An 18,243-nucleotide genomic window follows, 5' to 3' on the forward strand; every position below is an offset into this window, starting at 1 on the left:
TAAAATCAAGTGACAAATCACACCCTTAATTCTGCCAATGACTTCTGGTGGGGGACCGTCGCCTTTTCAGGCTTCGACTGTTGTTCTATCGGTCTCGTTGGGTACCCGAGTCTCAAGGACCACTAGATGGCACGTGGGTTCCAGGCTCCCACGGGCCCTTCTGCACCTCCCAGGCTTCTGCTTTAGTTTCTCATTAGAGAAAGGTCTTATTACACCTCGGAGTAAGCTTGGAAAGGGCTGTCAGGCTCAACGCTCAATACAGCACTAGGTCGGATGATCTTCCCAGGACATAACCGCTGACTCCTGTATGCAAGTGCTGCAATTCACTGAAATCAGTGTGATTTTAACCTGATTTTCACCCTGTTCGGAACCACACCGCCCCGGTTCTCTCACGCAGACTGACTAATTGTAAAAGAAGAAAAGAAACGGAGCAAAAACTGCTCCAGACAGGCTGTTAGGGAAATACAAGTGATAGTCACTCGTGCTCTGCCGCCCACCCTTCCCCACCAGAAGGGAGGTCAGGGCATCCAAGGAGATCATGGAATAGAATCATAGAACAGTTTGGGTTGAAAGGGACCTTAAAAATTATCCAGTCCCACCCCCTGCCGTGGGCAGGGACACCTCCCGCTGGCTCAGGCTGCCCAAGGCCCATCCAACCTGGCCTGGAACACCTCCAGGGATGGGGCAGAGATGGTTGTGAGCAGTTAAGCACAACCCACTCTTTGCAAACATCGGCAATCCCAGTCAACACTCACTTTCCATCCACAGCCTCCACTACCTTGACCGCGATCTCCTGCTCATACAGAGTCCGCAGCATCCGATCCCGCCTGTCTTTCCGACGCTTCAGATTGATCATGAAAATCTGGGTTGAAGAGAAAGACGTCAGCCTCCCAGCTCGGGTGTGAGGAATTAAAGGGAATCCCAGCCCGCTCCCCTCCGGCAGCCCCGCTGGAAAAGCAGATCCTACCAGGTACGTTCTCATTCCAGGTTCCTTGGAATTTGTCAAAACCTTGGTGTTGGTTTTGAGTTGAAAGGTTAGAGGCTCGTTCTCTTAACAATTACTTTTTCTCAGTGTTCACAGAGGAAAGCTGCTCTTCAAGGATCAATAAAGGTGACAGGAGACCAGTTACAGTCAAGCCTATAATTTCCCAATATATAGATGTTTCGATTGATATTAAACATAGAGTAAAACGTCCATCTCCAGCTCCTGTCCCAGAGGAACACTGACCCACACAGTTCTCCACGCCACTGCCACTGCCTGTATTTAGGATTATCCGTGAGCCCAAGGACAAGGGCACAGCAAAGAGAAGCTTTTTGTAATTAGTTTGGGCACTGAAATTCCGCTGCTACCCCTTTCTGCCAGAGCAGAGAGCCCAGAGCAGGAACGGAGGTGTCTGGGCAGAGCTCAGCCCAAGCCCCGAGGAGATGGACTCGGTGGTGGAGCACAGAGGGCTGAACCTTCATTTGCAGGTAAACTGCAGAGGGTCAGGGATATTTTTCAATGCCAGGCAAGACAAGTGCAGCTCTGTAGCCTGTGGAGCAAAACCTCATCCCAGTAAGAAGCGGATCAAATTCTAGGTCAGTACAAATGCAAAAATAATGAATTCGATAAATAAAGTACAGCCACAAAGGACAACACGGAAAAAGCCTCCACCAGCTGTGTCCTGGACACAGATGCTCAAACACACACAGCCAAATCAGGTTCAGACTTTAGGAGTCGTGTAAACAGATGTAGCAGAATACGCCATGAAAACAAAGGCTGCCCTGATCCCCACGACTCCTGCGGTCACGGTGCCACTGCCACCCTGGCAGCTGCACCCACAGGGACTGCTGGCTCGGGGGACAACTTGGACACTGCTGAACGAAAGCACAGCAGATGCCGCTCCAGCCCCATCTCCTCACTCAGCGCCCGCTCTCTGCAACGTGAGAGAGTCGGAATTTCTGCAGGGTCGTGGTCAGCAACTATCCTACCAGTTCATTTTTACTGAAGGTCATAGCGGAAAAATGTGCTGCAGGGGGAAACCTGCCACAGTCAGGAGACATCAGGCAGGATTCTCGCTCCCTCCAGGACGTAGGTAGCAGAGAGCCCAGTCCTCCAGCTGCTCCAGGCTCTCCAGTCTCTCTCTTGGATAAGGGAAATCGTTCCCTCCTATCACTGGAAAGCAGGAGAGTTTTCCCAAAAGACCAGAACGGAAGGACTGCCAAGCTGCTCCGCAGACTCAGATGTAGAGGAAACAACACAAGAACCTGGGAGCTAAAGAACCCGCTTTTCAGGCTCAATTCTGCCGTCTCCTCTTGGCTGGATTAGAACATCCAGGCCATCAAGACAGGCAGCCCAAAGACCTGCTGGGCACCGTCCCTGCACAAACCCGCGCTTCTCATCAGGGGTTCCGTGAGAGGTACTAAGAGCCCACAGACCTGATGGGTCTCATTTCCCTGCAGCAAATGCCAGAGGGAAAGAACGCTCCCCCAGCCCTTTCCCCTCCGGTTCCCTGAGCTCAGCAGTTCTCCCCACACAGGGACAGCCGGTTTCTCCTTGCAAGCAGTCTCAATCCAAAAGATGAGTTATTAGGCAAGAGCTAACTATGTGAAAAGATAATACACTCTAAAGGAAATGGCTGGAAGCTCAGGTCTAGGGTGAACTCAGGTCATTTAAGTGATCAACAGGAAGACAAAGCCACTGACAGCAAAACAGGTTCCTTACTTCGTCAAATCCCATCTTGTCAGGGTGCTTCGGAGGAACAGAGACATACTGAGAAGGCTCAATGGGAGGACGATCAACTGAAAGAGAGGAGAGATCCCACGCATTACCCTCATGTATAATCTGTACTGATATATATACACGTTTCCATCAGTGGGCCTGGAAGACCCAGAGACTTGGGATAGGAAACGGGTGCAGGAGTCGGTGCAGCAGAAAGCATTCACGTTGCAAAGCCGAAGGCACCTGCCAGACAGAGCTCACAACAAAACCAACCTTCTGCAGCACCCTCTCCGCATTAAAGCTGCATTTTTGCATTCGATCTGGGGAAGTTAAGGGCTTTTGTGACCTGATTGCAGCGATTACATCCCCAGGCACAAAAGCAGTGGAAAACACAAAGCTACGTATTAAAACAGTAGGAAAACAGTCAGATCAAGATGCAGAGTCCCAAGGGGAGGAGAGCTGGGCTGCTGGCAAGACAGCTCTGCCAACACTAACTTGGGGGGGCCCGATCGTAGCAGGGGACACCAACTTACTCATAGCCTCAATCAGCGTGTGCACAAAGTTCTCGGTTTCTTCTTGTAGCGTCTGGTGCGACTTCAGGGGCATGGGAAGGAAACCATAGTGTTCACGGTTGCAGATGAACATCTGTATTCCTGGGGATCACAGAAAAAGAACAGTCATCGGGGGATTTCACCACTCCGTGGCTACATAGCCACAACCAAACTTCTGTCAGGTCCTCAGTCCCAATAAGTTCTGCGTCATAAGCAAACAATTAAAAGACATCACAGTGCCATCTTTGGTTTTATTCGGCCAGCAGAAAGTGACTTCTCCTACGAAACCGATTTCCACTTCTCCCTAACAGCAAATATTTTTATCTGCAACCAGTTTTCTCCCAGGAGAGACTGAGAACCCTCCTCTTGGACCAGAGAGTGGGTCTCTTCTGGCCTTTGCCTTCATGCTCTGAAAACAAATTGTACAGCAGAAGGCAGAACCAGCCTTTAGCAAAAGCAGCATCTGAGACACGCAGCTGGGTAAGTGGGGGTTCCACAGAACCCCCAAAACTCCACCAGCACTGCTCAGACCTGGCACAACCTCTTCACAGACCCAGAGCAGGACCAGGTTATCACCCTAAGCGTACGGCAGCCTCAAGCGATGCAATGAGCATCACAGGAGCCGAACGGGATCCCACACGCAGCTGTGCTGAAGGAGAGGCAGGGGTCTACCAGGGAAGGAAGCCTCAGACAGGGCAAAACTGCAACAAACCCATCGTGGTGAGCCGGGGATGGGAGCTTTCGGCTGAGCTTTGCAAGGCTTCTTTGTCAGACCACAAGAAACACGGAGTGACTCTTCCAGGTGGAGGAGCCAAATCCGATCGCCAGCTTTGGCCAAATGGGGACCCAGGCCTTCAGCTCCCCTGGGATCACACGGGATGAAGCTGCAAGGCCTAAGGTGTGGGTATAGCCACGGGGTATGTCCCCAGCAAGGGGTTCACTCTGGGTTTTGCAGTCAAGCATCTTTCTGCTTCTGGTTGCTTTGGCTACAAAATAAAGACATTTTCACCCATGTTGGCAAAGGACTTTGAGGTATACATAGGATAACCACCTTGGAAGTGCCCAGTCTATCACCAAACACGGCCCTTTCCTCTCCAGGACTAGTTTTTACAGTACCCCGAAGATGAGAGGAAAATCCTAGAGGCACATCGGCAAGGAGAAAAGATGCTCTCAGAAAGAGGCGATAACATCCTTCTACTCAAAAGCTTTTGCAACCGCTCCTTCAAGGAGCTGAATCTGAAGGTGCGAAACAAAGAGAAGATGCAAACCCTCTCCCGCGAGCAGATGCCTTTGCACGGGAGACCCACCCGCGGCCGACCCGGTTCACTGGGAACATCCCAGCAAGGTGTGAGCCTCGAAACCACTCTGCTCTGGGCTGACCAAGACCTTGCTCACCGTCAGCTCTAACTGGACACAGGCACATCAGGCAACACACTCCAAAGCCACATCCCGAGACGCCAGAGCAAAATACTTCCATTGTTTTGCACTGAGCTCTGGTAAGATCCTTCATTAATTAACCACAGTCTGAAAGCAGCCGGAACACATACAACCGGTCGAGCAGATTTAAAGCAAAATGCGAACCTACAAACTTTCTGCCACCCTCCTCCCCCTTTTCTTTTTTAATGAAACAAGCACGGCCATCCCTTCCCTCTAGGAAACAGAGGAAAAGCAGACACTACCTGGTGTGCTGATGCTTTCATGCATTAGTCCTTCCGCTCCCTGGTATTTTTCAGCAGAGCAGAACTGTCTGCATTAATGACGCCGGCGTTTCTACCATCTTAGGTTCTGTAAGCAAATTGCTGGCTACCCTGCTCGCCCAAACACATTCAGCTGTCAGCTGCAATTTAGGTAAACGGCAGAATAAAACATACTACCTGCTGACATTAATGGATTTGGCACTGATCTAATCAACTAATCTTCTCTGGCTCACTGATCTCCGCCCTTACCTTCCGCTGGCTTAAACACAGTTAATCTGCACAGATTCCTGCCTGTATTTCTGTTCCTTCTGGGATAAAAGCTACTTTAAAATAGCAAAGCTACTTTAAAACGAGGAGAAGGAGACGCTCTCCAGCTCTGTTTTGATAATAAAATAAACAAGTGCTACGAGGGACAGATAAGCCTATAGATATTTGTGTTATCGTTAGGCTTTGTAAGGCAGCGACCAGGGTTCACAGCCATGCCCTAAATCCACAACGTTGTTTAAGCAACCTCGATTTCCCCCACAGCCCTGTGACCAGACCTTCCTGCTGGCCGGCTCTCGGCCATCCGGGCATCCAGCTGGGAGGACGCTCAGGAGATCTGGATGGCGAAGGGCTCCCTCACGAGTCCAAGGGGCTCTACAGGGTCCACCTCTGTCCACCAAGACACCCAAGTCGAGTTTTGATCTTCCACCACAGGCCACATCCTCTCGGAAGATATGGGACAATCTCTTTGGAGCGTCACAAAACAGTTGCTTCGAGCAGCAGATTTGCTGTTGAAAACTGATGGTTTGATCTGCACCGTTCAGTACAGTACTCAGCCTGGAGAAAAGCCACCATAATTTATGACCTCGGGGAAGTCAGTGAAATGGCTCCTAGAAAGAATTTACCCCAAAGTCCATACGTTTTTCACAATTTGGAACTTGGGATGTCATCTTTTTATCCTTTTAGCCCAAGACACAAGCCAACAATCTGAGCAGATCAATGGGCTTTGCTGAAGCAAAGCCTTTCATGCCATGGGTCAGTCCTGGAAAAAAGCAAAGTGTTCCAGGATGGAAGGAAAAAACGATGAGTCTGAATCCCTGGAATATTTCTTCAGTAGCTGAAGCTAATGCAGTGCAGTTGCCACACTCTGGATGCTGCACTCCTGGGAGAGCTGTCGGAGGCAACAAGTAAAGCAGGTAGAGTTGAAGGAGCCTGCTTTGTTATCCAGACATAAACCTCAATTCTCCTCTGGAGCCAATCTACCCAAGTCCCAAGCTCCGAAAGTCAGAGCCCCAAAGGTGCCCTGGAAGTTCACTTCTTGCCTCTGCCCCCTCAGGGCTCTCATCTCAGCTCTTGCTGCCTCTCCTCTATCATTCGTCTTTCTCATTTGATGCCCCTCATCCTCTTGGAGCTGAGTTTTAAACAGCCCTACTTAGTCTGCCAAGACAACCTCATCTTTTTCAGTGCTGTCAAGAACTTCAAACTAGAAATATCCCCAAAAGGAATGCTGGTGGCTGCTGTGCTGGTCTGGAAATGGTGGGAAAGGCAGCGTTCTCAGCCTGTCACCTCTGCAGAAGTGACTGCCAGCAACAACAAACAACACTCCTTCACTTTCCCTCTGCCTGTTCTTCCCCGAGGAACCAATCTCCCTTCTCGCCTTAACTTCACCTCTTTTGCAGAGAGAGAGGATGGGTATCACCAGCTGCGCATCACTCAGGGGACCCACAAACAACTTTTCCCTACTAACTCACCTCAGTAAACCAGCAAACCCAGCCACCAAGCTCTGCACAGAAGGACGCGTGAGGTTTCATCAGTCTTTTTTTTCCTTTACAAGGCCCGAAACTTTCCCCTTTTGAACACAGAAGGGCAAAGAGCAATACAGATGGCCATTAAAAACATTCCCAGGAGGTCCTTTCAGCTCTGACACTGCTACAAGCAGGTCTGCCAGCCAGGATTTTGCAGGAGACAGACCACCCACCAGATCCATCTCTCCAGAAATGAATGGGACTGAGCATCCCCACCACACCTACAAGCAGCAGCACACGCTTAAGAGACAGTGACTTCTGAGACACGCAGAGCTCTCTGCGAACACCAACAGCTCTTCCAGGCAAAAGAAGAGGACGCTGAGGTGGTGGCTTGGCCTGAAAGGACTCCTGTCCTTCAAGCCGCACAAAGCCTCCCACTGCCCCGCAGACACCGGTCCCAGCACCAGCTGGAGCGCTACCTGTTCTCTCTCTGCTGTGCCCCAAAGGATCTCAGTGCTCGGCTCCTTCTCCCTAAGTACCAGTGATATGATGTCAAGCATGCAGAGATTTCACTGCTCAGACACCAACTCTAACCTGCTCTGGCCTGCAAGAGATTTCCTCTCAGCACAGCCCGCAGATTCCACACCATTCCTCCAAAAGCTGCATTGATTTTGCCTTCAGAAAAAATATTAACCCAAAGCGAAAGCCTCCCAGCTCTCAGGGAATTCCTGTTGAGCTGCCACGAAGCAAAGCCTCATCAGCACTGTGGGTAAGCAACTTGGGTTTGTTTGCACAAGGGCTGCTACATCTAGAAATGGTCACTTGCCCCCTTCCTCACGGAGTATCCTGGGAGTAGCGACTTTGGATACCCTACCTACAAATCGAGAAGGCTTTCCACTCTCCAGTGTTCCCCTCTGCTCACTACCATCTTGCTGTGACACAGATGGAGGGTGGACGCCACACGTTTTGTTTCCAAAACTCTGCCCCCACACCAAGAGCGGCCCCCATGTCCTTTAAAGCTGGCTGTGACTCTAAGCTGCACTGCTGGTCACTGCTGCTGCTCATCCCCAACCACATTCCGAAGAGGAAAGGGTCTTAACTGACCACCAAAGTCAACACAGGACTTTAAGGCCAGTGAACTCAAAGTGGAGATACGTCTCTACTCGTGAATCCTCCCCAGGAAAGGCTCCAGACATACCTGCTTGGCGACTGGAGAAGGCAAAGACCATGATATCATCAAAGCTCCAGGTGTAGTCCTGGTGCGGGGGGTAGAACGTCAGCTTGGTGGAGGCCTCTTTCCTCAGGTCAATGAGGAACGTGGAATGAATCATCGGGACAGCAAAACAGCCCGTCCTCTTCCATTCCCGAATCAACGGATATTCCAGGGTCCTTTTGTAATAGCCCTGCAGACACAAGGAGGGGGCTGCTTGTTACCAGAGCTTTCTGTTTCACAGATGCTCCCCAGCAGAAGCCCTTAGCCCTCCCCAGCAGAGACAGATCCATGCCAAATTCTCAGATTCAGAAGTGTCCTCCCTTTTGGAAAGGGCTCCGTCAAGTATTTAGAAACAATCTCCATCCCAAGACTGAAAACCTGACCTTCTTTCTCCTTTTTAGCAGCTGTTGGAAATCCAACCCTTTCCACTGCAAAATTCCCTTGTAACAGAGCTTCAACCTTGGACTTTTTACCCTTGGCTCTCCAAAACCATTTTTTTTTTTTGCACACAGACCCTCAGGTCTGATCCTGGAAGCTGCTGAGCATCCATATCCTGCTCCAAGTCCAAAAGGCACAAAGAGCATTTCATTATCTCACAGAGCAGGACCTGCAACTTCTGACCACGACTTTAAAAGAAGAATTTGCTTCACTGCAGCAAAGGCAACATCTCAGTCTCCATCAGTGACGCAAGAATCCCTGGCTTCTCCCACCGCAGGGCAAGCAGGTTCAACACCCACTCCTGAGCGCTCCCCACAGAGCTTCTCTGCGCTTCACTTGGCTCAGTTGGCAAAGGCTCTGCTGACCTTCCCGCTCCGTGGGTGCAACACCCACACGGTGCGGCTCACAGCTGGTTTTGCAGGCGCGAGATGCCTAAAGCTATCGGATTGGGAAATAAATCCGCGACTTCCCCCAGAGAGAAAGTCCTAACGTGCCAATTAGACATCTGAACGCGGCTGATGGTTGAACCCAGAGCGGATTCTGGCCTTCGCAGAAATGATGAATCACTAAATTAAGTTAAGGTTACTTTTGTGTTATATTTTCCATGAGCACCCTAGCAACAGCCGAGCAAATCACTGCACAACCACTTTACCCTGGTTTTGTGTAGAATCATGGAATGGTTTGGATTAGAAGGGACCTCAAAGCACATCCAGTTCCAACCCCTGCCATGGGCAGGGACACCTCCCACTGGATCAGGGGCTCCGAGCCCCATCCAGCCTGGCCTGGAACCCCTCCAGGGATGGGGCAGCCACCACTGCTCTGGGCAACCTGGGCCAGGGCCTCCCCACCCTCACAGGAAAACATTTCTGCCTAAGATCTCATCTCAATCTCCCCTCTTTCAGCTGAAAACCATTCCCTCTTATCCTATTCCTGCACTCCCTGATCGAGAGCCCCTCCCCAGCTTTCCTGGAGCCCCTTTCAGTCCTGGCAGCTGCTCTAAGCTCTCCCCAGAGCCTTCTCTTCTCCAGGCTGAACAACCCCAACTCTCTCAGCCTGTCCTCAGGTGGGAGCTGCTCCAGCGCTCGGATCATCTTTGTGGCCTCCTCTGGACCCGTTCCAATGGATCCATGTCCTTTCCGTGCTGAGGACTTCAGAACTGGATGCAGGCCTCCAGGTGGGGTCTCATCAGAGCAGAATAGAGGGGGAGAATCCCCTCTTTTGCCCTGCTGGTCCCACTGCTTTGGATACGGCGCGGTACGGTGCATTTGCCTGTTCATGCATCTGTCCATCCTCCCCCCTCTGCCCCTCAGACACCTTCCAACCATAGTGACTGTGAGAACCAGAGATCTTAAACACAGCCAGCCTGGTTTTCACGAGAAGGAGCGAGTGGGTAGGGAGTTTATTAGCATTCCTACTGAAGGAAGGGTTAAGACATTCATCTGTCGACAGACAACTGAGAATGCCCGCAGGTGAAAGATGCTGGAAACCAATCTTTCCTTCTCCAGGCACTCACTATGGGGTTTTGTGGCATTTCACTGCTCATAAATCATGTGCAGTCAAGAAAGACTCCAACTTGTCAGCACTGGTGCCGTGCTCTCCTAAGGTCAGCTTCCTGAGAGCTAAATGTCAGGCTGTCTGGAGCTGGGTTTGGTTTGTTGTTGCTCCGAGCCGGAGCTGAGGGCGTGCTCCAGCTGCTACTCCCTCCCCGAGTCCCCAGGGAGAGCAAGGCTGAGAGCACGAATGACCAAGAAACAACAGCAGCAACTAAGAGAGAAGCAAAATATCAAGTGGGGACGTTCCTTTTCATCCGAGCAGCTATTTTCACCAAATTCTGCAAGATGCATTTGCTGCTGGCTTTTCCCCCCAGCAAGTAAACTCATCTACACCTCCCCTTTTCTTATCTATACCCTTACTTCCAAAGCAATGGGAAAGTTCAGGACCTTTTCCTGCTATTTTTACTCGGTCAGTCTGAACTGGACAAGTCCTTCCCACGTCAAGAAGGACATGGATCTGTTGGAGCGAGTCCAGAGGAGGCCATGGAGATGATCCGAGGGCTGGAGCACCTCTACTAAGAGGACAGGCTGAGAGGGTTGGGGTTGTTCAGCCTGGAGAAGGGTCCGAGGAGACCTTAGAGCAGCTTCCAGTGCTGAAAGGGGGTCCAGGAAAGCTGAGGAGGGATCCCTTCCAATTCACTCTCCCATCCCACTGGGCAGGAGTGAGCAAGTGACTGGGTGAGTGCTCACTGACCAGCCAACACCACAGTGACGTGGATCAAGTTGCGAAGCGAGAGCTCAACCTCGTCCTGGCTGTAAAAATGCTGTTTCCACTATGCAACATTTCTGTATCTGATACTTATCACAGTACATCTGATTTGAAAAGGTAACAGGAAGCTTTCATTTCTAGGCTTAGCACTTCTGCCCTTTACCCCAGTACTCTTTCAGTACGCAGTTCTGCACACACTCTGCCTACAGCGCAAAAGGTGTCGCTCCACTACGTAAATCTTGTTAACCTGTGAGAAAAATAACCTATATACAACGGACAGCTGCAGACAGAAAGGTAAATTCCTCTCAGATTAGCGTCACTGTACAGGAAAGCCCATCCAAAATCATGCACCACGAGTTTTAAGGCCATTACACAAACATATGGAGCCACCTCAAATAAATTCTGGGGTGTGTATCAGTATTTTTTTTGGTAGTTAGTGGGATTGTATCGCTTCCCAGGACTTCTGGCTAAGGAAGTTCAGCTTCCTCCAGACTCAGCTTTTTCCAGTGAGGAATTAAAGATAAGGAAGCGAGTTTTGGGTATGTGCCTGCACACCCAATGCAGAACCCGTATTGCTTTGCTCATACTCACAGCTTGGTTAGAAAACAAAGCTTGAAAAACACCACTTGATTGCAACATCCTCTCTAACCCTATTCCTACGTTGTCGATAAATACACAGTCCTTTCCCAAAGATACCCACCCAAGACTGGGGTGCCAAGAGGGAGAGAGGCACAAGCTGCCATGACTGCATGACACCACTACACGCCAACACGCCGCTGCAGGCTCAGAGCGACAGCAGCTTCTTTTCAGGAGAACACTATGAAAGCAGATGGGAAAGCCCACAGACCAGAAATGATGCCCACGGCTTCACAGACACGAGGCAGGAGGCCTCCGAAAACACAGCTTGCGCAGTCACCGATCACACAGTCACTTGCCTGGGGGGTGATGCCACACCAGAAGTTAGAGTAGAGAGAGCGAGACTCGAGCATCGGTGCCACCAAGGTCTTGTTTTCTGCTATCAACAGGTTCAGGGTTTCTGGGTTGGTCAGTAAGTTATCTGCATCGACAAACTAGGGAAGGAAGAGAAAAAGCAATTTGTTATTAGATTAAACGGTACGGGTTCCCTGACACTTTGTTGGGGTCATCGGGCACTGGAACAGCTGCCCAGGGAGGTGGTCGAGTCCCCTTCCCTGGAGGGGTTTAAGGGACGGGTGGATGAGGTGCTGAGGGGTATGGTTTAGGGAGTGTTAGGAATGGTTGGACTCAATGATCCAATGGGTCCTTTCCAACCTGGTGATTCTGTGATTCGATGAAAAAGGCAACCAGAGACATGAGGTTGGCAAAAAAACCAAATGGCACTGAGCTGGTGGTTTTGATATCATAGGACACATCATCGTTACAGGTAAAGCCAGGGGTGAGTGTCCCTCCAACAAAGCTACGAGATGGGAAAAGATGCGGAGCTTCCCTCTGACTCCACAGAATGTTACTCCAGCACAAGGATGTGGGGGCTGCGAGGGAAAGGAACATGGCTGAAAATTCCGGACAAGTTTATTCTGTGAAGAAGAACAACCTTTAAAAACTGGCCTCACGGCCTGGCTGTGTCCAGAGGCTGCGAACACCACCACGAACTGCTGCGGCAGGGACCAAAGGCAAACGCCTGTCCACAGCGGTTCTGCAGAACCATTTCTCTCCCGTTTCATCGATAACAGGCAGGGTTTGGTGTGGAGAGACCCCTGCAGGTACCAACCCACACCACCAAGGACTACACTGAACCCTGACCCTGGAGGAGAAACCCTCGGGCTTACCCAGGGACTCACCTGGCTGCAAAGTCTCTTCCCATCAGACCAGGCAGCAACACGCAGCACTGCACTGCAGAGAGCTTTGTCTTTCGATGCAGAGGAAACCTTTTGACAGCCTGAAGTATCAGACTGACTACCTGCAAAGTTTTTGGCCTGAGGACAGTTAATAAATCAAACCTTGTATTTACCAGGATGTAGTCTGACCACTTCTCTCGCGCAGCGCGCAGGGCAGCCTGTCGCAGCTTCATCACGTGAGTGAATCGGGAGCTCGGCCAATGTTTTGGCCCAATTTCTTCTGGGTAAGATCTAGCAAAGAAAAAGAAAGTGACTGCAACCCATGTCTGGGCCCTATTGCAGTAATTAAAAAAAAAAATCCATAAAAAAGTTCCTTGCTGTCTTCTTTCCAAAAGAAATACATTGCTGGAGTCACTTCAGGCAACCCAGGAGAGGTTTGGAGGGAAGATAATTCCAAGTTTCGCACTGGATGTGTACCCAGGGCACTGGAGAGCAAGCAGTGCTGCAATATTTCCTGCCCATCACACAGCCACGAGCAAAACAACACCACTAAAGCCCGGAGTTTGTGCTGCAGCAGCAGAACCTTGCCTGGCGCAGGCAGAGCCGACCCCACTGCAGCAATCCGAGCTGCTTTACTTCGTCCTGGTTTACTTCATTTACTTCTCCTGGAGAAGAGAAGGCTCTGAGGAGAGCTTAGAGCGGCCTTCCAGTAGCTGAAGGGGCTACAGGAAAGCTGGGGAGGGGCTGTTCACAAAGGCTGTGGGGATGGGACGAGGGGGAATGAGGATAAACTGGAGAAGGGCAGATCGAGACTGGACGTAAGGAGGAATTTCTTCACTATATGAGGCACCAGAACAAGTTGCCCAGAGAAGGTGTGGCTGCCCCATCCCTGGAGGGGTTCAAGGCCAGGTTGGATGGGCCTTGGGCAGCCTGAGCCAGTGGGGTTGGAACTGGATGATCTTTAAGGTCCCTTCCAACCTAACCTATTCTATGATTCTATGATCCAGCTCTCCCATAGAAAGTCATCTGTCCTCCGCCAGGCTCCAAGACTAGAAATACAGCTTCCTCGAGCCCAGAATCAACAGAGCAGAGGATGCAAAGACGAAGGCAATTTGGTTTCCCTCAGGGTCTGCGCATTAGTAGTAACAGTTAACGCAACCCAACTGCAGCTCTTCAATCTACAAACACCCACACCCAAGGCCCGGAGCTCCATCACATGAGCAAAGTTACGTGCACATCTCTGTTTCCAGGATCAGGTCCAAAAGCAAATGCTTTGTAACCAAGATGGAAGGAAACTCAGGGACAGAGTCCTATAGAGAATAACATCTCAGGACTTTGAAACAGTGCCAGGGAGGGAGCAGAGAACTTCAAAAAAACGTCTTACAGAACTTCAAAAGCCAAGTTTGAGAAAACTCAATTCCAACAGAAGGATCAAAAAAGACAAGAGAACAAACCCTCCCTGTGGGTCTGCATCACAAACACCCCAGTGCCGCACTGAGGGCCTTGAAAGTCAAAGCAAGCCTAAAGGAAGGGGAAATTTATGTACTTATCCCAGACGGAAGAAAGAGAACAAAACAAGCATCAGCTGATCTTAAAATAAAAAAGAAAGGCAATAAAAATCCAACACACAATTCTTTGGCTTTGAAATTGTGCATATAAATAGGTGTTGCCCATCATTCCCTAAAAAAGGGTTCTATTTAAATCATCGTATTTCAAAGCAATGATCGTGTAAGTCATGCAAAGACACAATCTGCTGAAGTAAATCTAGTTCTCTGGCTCAGAACTTCCTGAGGATTTGATGTCCTGGACAGAGCTTCCATAGACGCTGTGGGAACGGGCTAGGATCCCTTTCCTTCCTCGCAGAAAAAGAACGACAGATTTTATTCCCTGTAGTTTTTGACGCGATTTGTTTACCATGCAAAGAGCGCAGCTGCAGACGCTAAATGAGTGAAAGGAAAATAAGTTCTGCATGAGCTGCTGCACAGAAGTCTGAGACCTTTTTATAGGCTTCATAATAAAAAGTTTAATGGGACAGACCCCAACAAACAAACAAAAAACCCCTATATGTTAGGGCTTGGACGTTTAGTACATGTCCTGGTTTGAAACTAAACAGAAAACCTGCACAATTTGACCTACACACCGAAGAGCTTCAGCCAACCCCACGGTGGTACTCACTGGGGTTCTTCCATCGGCCGCCACTCCACATCGTGGTAGAGGTTCTGCACGTTCTTCAGCCACTCTCTAAGGATCGCTGTGGTGTTATCAACGTTGTGGTCAGTGGCCACCCTGGAAAAATGAGAGCACAAAAAGCCTTATTAACACACGGTTGAGGTCCTTTGCCTTTTTCCAGCTGGTAACTGAGCCAAACAGCGGCGTTGCTGGCACCCCTGCCCACCCGCTGATGTCCTCCTGCCCCACAGCAATCACAGCAGCTTTAGTATCAAACAAAATCAGGAGTGAACTCTCTATTCTTAATGCCCACGTACTGAATTCTTGACTGCTGCCATCATTCCTTCAAATCCATTCAGTTCACCTGCTGGAAGAGACACAACAGGCCACCACAACGGCCCCACGGTAAGGTAACGGCAAAGGTCTCATCTCCAGCAGCACCGGGATTTTGCTCCGCTTGCTCTATCGTCCTGCACGCCCATCATTTAAGCCGCACGGCTGCAGTTAGCACAGCCCCTCACAACTGCCCTGTGTAAGGCCAAGGCGAGCCCGGGGTGGTAGGCAGGGATGCTCGACACGCACGAGCATCAGCATCAGAACGCCTTCCCCCAACCCTGCTACAGGCAGCTGCAAGGCTAAGGCTCAGAGACAGACACCTTGCTTTCCTACTGTTTCACAGAACCATGGAATGCTTTGGGTTGGAACGGACCTTAAAGCCCATCCAACCCCCCCAGGATGGGCAGGGACACCTCCCACTGGATCAAGTTGCTCCAAGCCCCACCCAACCTGACCTGGAACCCCCCTCCAAGGATGGGACAGCCTGTGCCAGTGCCTCCTCACCCTCAGAGGGAAACTTTGCTTCCTAAGATCTCATCTAAATCTTCCCACCTTCAGCTTAAAACCATTCCCCCTCGCCCTATCCCTGCAATCCCTGATCAAGAGTTCTTCCCCAGCTTCCCTGTAGACAAACAAAACTTTCCTGACACGGAGGTCACAAACTGGTGAAAACACACAGAGGAGCTTTGTGCAGATCACAGAATGGTTTGGGTTGGAAGGGACCTTAAGGTGGTGGTGAGCAGGGACATCTTCCACTTGATTCGGTTACTTGGAGCCCCGTTCAATCTGGCTTTGAAAGCTCCAAAGGGCTTCTACCACCCGTGCTGTGGGTCACCTTCTGTTCTGCTCTTTTCTGGCTGTAACAGCACTGAGTCTCAAACAACACGGTGGGAGAAACCCGCCTGCTTCCTCTACAGCCTTCACCATCGTCCCCGAAAGCAGCATCTGAAGAATGCTTTTCCCTCAGGGATGAGGAGTGTAGCTACGCGCACTGGAACAGGATGCAGGGATCCAATTCTCTGACAGTAATCACGTGGAACCACTCCCAAAGGAGCCACGAGCTCATCTCTGCCCGGGATCCTCGAGCCTGCGGGTTACGGGGTGAGCGAGCCAAGCCGCATCCCAGCTGCTCCTTTCCAGCACACGTTTCCCTGGAACGAGGACTATGGACACCCAACACCTGGCTGCTCACGTGGCCTCGGCAGATCCCACAGCAAATTCCCTCCAGCCAAAGGGCTGCTCATTTTTTCCTGGCCAGAAAGGCAGCAAATCGCAGCCCCGCGGTAGGACGTGGCCCGGGCTGCCACAGCTCCGCAAGCTCCACGAATTTACACTTTATATCTCTGTTGGGGTATAAATACTCCCAAAGGTCCCATGGAGAGATAGGGAAGTTGGTGCTGGAAAGCCATGCTAAGCTGCCGTCAACTCCTATAAATTCCTGTTTTCTCCTCCAGCTCTGGAGACCCAAAGGCACTTCCCAAGCATCCTCCACTCTAACTTGAAGCCAGAGACACCAGTAGTTAGGAGAGATCACAGTGAACCGAGAAAGGGGGTACATCCCAAACTCCAGAGCTACTCCAAGCTATTTCAGGGCAATACCTCAAGGCAAAGCCATTGCATGATCCTCCAGACAAGAATCAGGGCATGAACCCTTTCAAGTTCACGCAACGGGAAGATGTCAATCCCATGGGTTTAGCCTGGTTTAAATTAAAAAATAATCAAGAATTCAGATATTAAGTTTATTTATAATCAGAAGAACACGGTCACTTAAGGACAGGAAGCTTATTTGTTGAGTATTTATCCCTGTCTATTAAAACAATAACTAATTAAAGTTCAGCAAGTGAATGGAGGCTGGTTTCTTTGCTAGGACAGAGCAAGGCTGGGCTTAGTCAGAACTTCAGGGTTTGCTTTCTGACCAAGACCTTGCACTAGAACATAGTTTGCGAGGACATTTAACTGGACTGAAACAGCCGTAGTGCTGACTCTGTAGACCGGACTACGTCAAACCTGCTCTACATGTTCTCACCCACCCAAGCCCATGTGTCCGCACACTTGCTGGAGCCTCCCACCGGCACTGTGCATTTCACTGGCCTTGTTCTGCTTTCCTCCCCCACTCCAGCTGTGCAGGCAGTGAACAACAGCTCTGAAATTCCTAAAATACCAGAGAACTGTGAAAATGGGGTTTTTGTTCACAGTCATGACTGGAGTTGCAGTGGCTCCAAGAAGCTCCTGCTCTACGGTGGGATCACACTGCGATCAGGCACTGCGCAAACCAAGCGAAGGTGATGACGGCCATCCTGAAGAACAGCAAAGACCATCTTTCACTATATTTTCTGCCAGGTCCAGGCTAGTCTTTAAGGATCCCGCAAACCCTTAAAAGAAGCACGCAAATCCCACAAAGTTGGATGCACGCGCCCATTTCCCTCAGCAAGACTCATCCCAGTCCTTCTAACCTTGCGTAACACCAGTGGGGAGATATGGAAGGGTTTGCCACAGTCTGGGGGAGGAAAGGGGAAGCTTCAGCTGCGTGGAGGTCACGTTAGTCTTGGTGTTCCTCTGGCTGGAGGTTTGTGCCCAATCAAGCCCAAAATGTATAAGTGGAGGAGTTGTTTGCAGGGATGAGCCACAGAACCCAAAATTCACAAATTAAACCATCTCCTTGGCAAGAAAAAAGTAAAAACATAGGCAAGTCAGCCTCTGAGAGAATTATTCCCATGAGAGAACGCCGTTTCTTCAATCACTCAGAGTTGCTCCATAAAGCCCAAAACTCTGACTAGCAGAGGAAACCTTAAAGTTGCAAGTGGTTGACAGTTACTCTGCCCTCCAAAGCTAGTTGTCCTCAATGCCTAGCTCTTCTTGGCTTCCCCGGGCAAGGCAAGAGGGCTCCAGGATGAGCCCTATCGTCCTATCCCGTTTTTGTCTCCAGTTCCTGTGAGGGTGGACTGCACAAGTTCTACTGCCTGGACACACCACCGTCCGGAGAGAAGGGCACAGCACACCAAAACCCACTGCTGCCTGATCTGACCCTACGCTAAGGGCTGCCTAGGGAAGGAGCTTCCCAGACCCTCCACACCTGGGGTTCTCCATCCTGCTCCTGGTGGGGCAGCACGCCCTTGACAAAATCCACCCCAGAAGACCTCGACAGCTAACAACCTCCAGACAGAAGTCAGACGTGAATGGGAGCCTGGAGGAACCTCTAGATCTACCCACAAGGAAACTGCTAGAAGAAAAAGGGCTTTGCACTGCCCAGGCTGTAATGAGGGTGTTATGGAGAAGGTAAATTCACATCCCAGTGGACCTTTACAAAGACTGGTGAGAGAAAGCTCTGGCAC

General features: G+C 50.5%; 1 protein-coding gene and 1 long non-coding RNA gene across 2 annotated transcripts in view; one reads left to right on the plus strand and one right to left on the minus strand.

Annotated features, from left to right (window-relative positions):
* Positions 1-2,698, plus strand: part of LOC128852935 (uncharacterized) — a 3,065-nt gene extending 367 nt beyond the window's left edge. Inside the window, exons 2-3 of the long non-coding RNA XR_008451083.1 lie at positions 769-970; positions 1,073-2,698. This is a non-coding gene — a long non-coding RNA (uncharacterized LOC128852935). The remainder of the gene's footprint in view (positions 1-768; positions 971-1,072) is intronic.
* COLGALT2 (collagen beta(1-O)galactosyltransferase 2) overlaps positions 1-18,243 on the minus strand; it is a 59,318-nt gene that overhangs the window by 5,406 nt on the left and 35,669 nt on the right. The window contains exons 2-8 of the mRNA XM_054073574.1: positions 14,582-14,692; positions 12,580-12,697; positions 11,528-11,662; positions 7,878-8,082; positions 3,235-3,354; positions 2,705-2,781; positions 756-862 (exon numbers count right to left, since the gene is read on the minus strand). Of these exons, the coding sequence (XP_053929549.1) occupies positions 756-862; positions 2,705-2,781; positions 3,235-3,354; positions 7,878-8,082; positions 11,528-11,662; positions 12,580-12,697; positions 14,582-14,692 (873 nt within the window). The remainder of the gene's footprint in view (positions 1-755; positions 863-2,704; positions 2,782-3,234; positions 3,355-7,877; positions 8,083-11,527; positions 11,663-12,579; positions 12,698-14,581; positions 14,693-18,243) is intronic.

This window comes from Cuculus canorus, chromosome 8 (genome assembly GCF_017976375.1).
Source record: "Cuculus canorus isolate bCucCan1 chromosome 8, bCucCan1.pri, whole genome shotgun sequence".
Classification (NCBI taxonomy): Eukaryota; Metazoa; Chordata; class Aves; order Cuculiformes; family Cuculidae; genus Cuculus; species Cuculus canorus.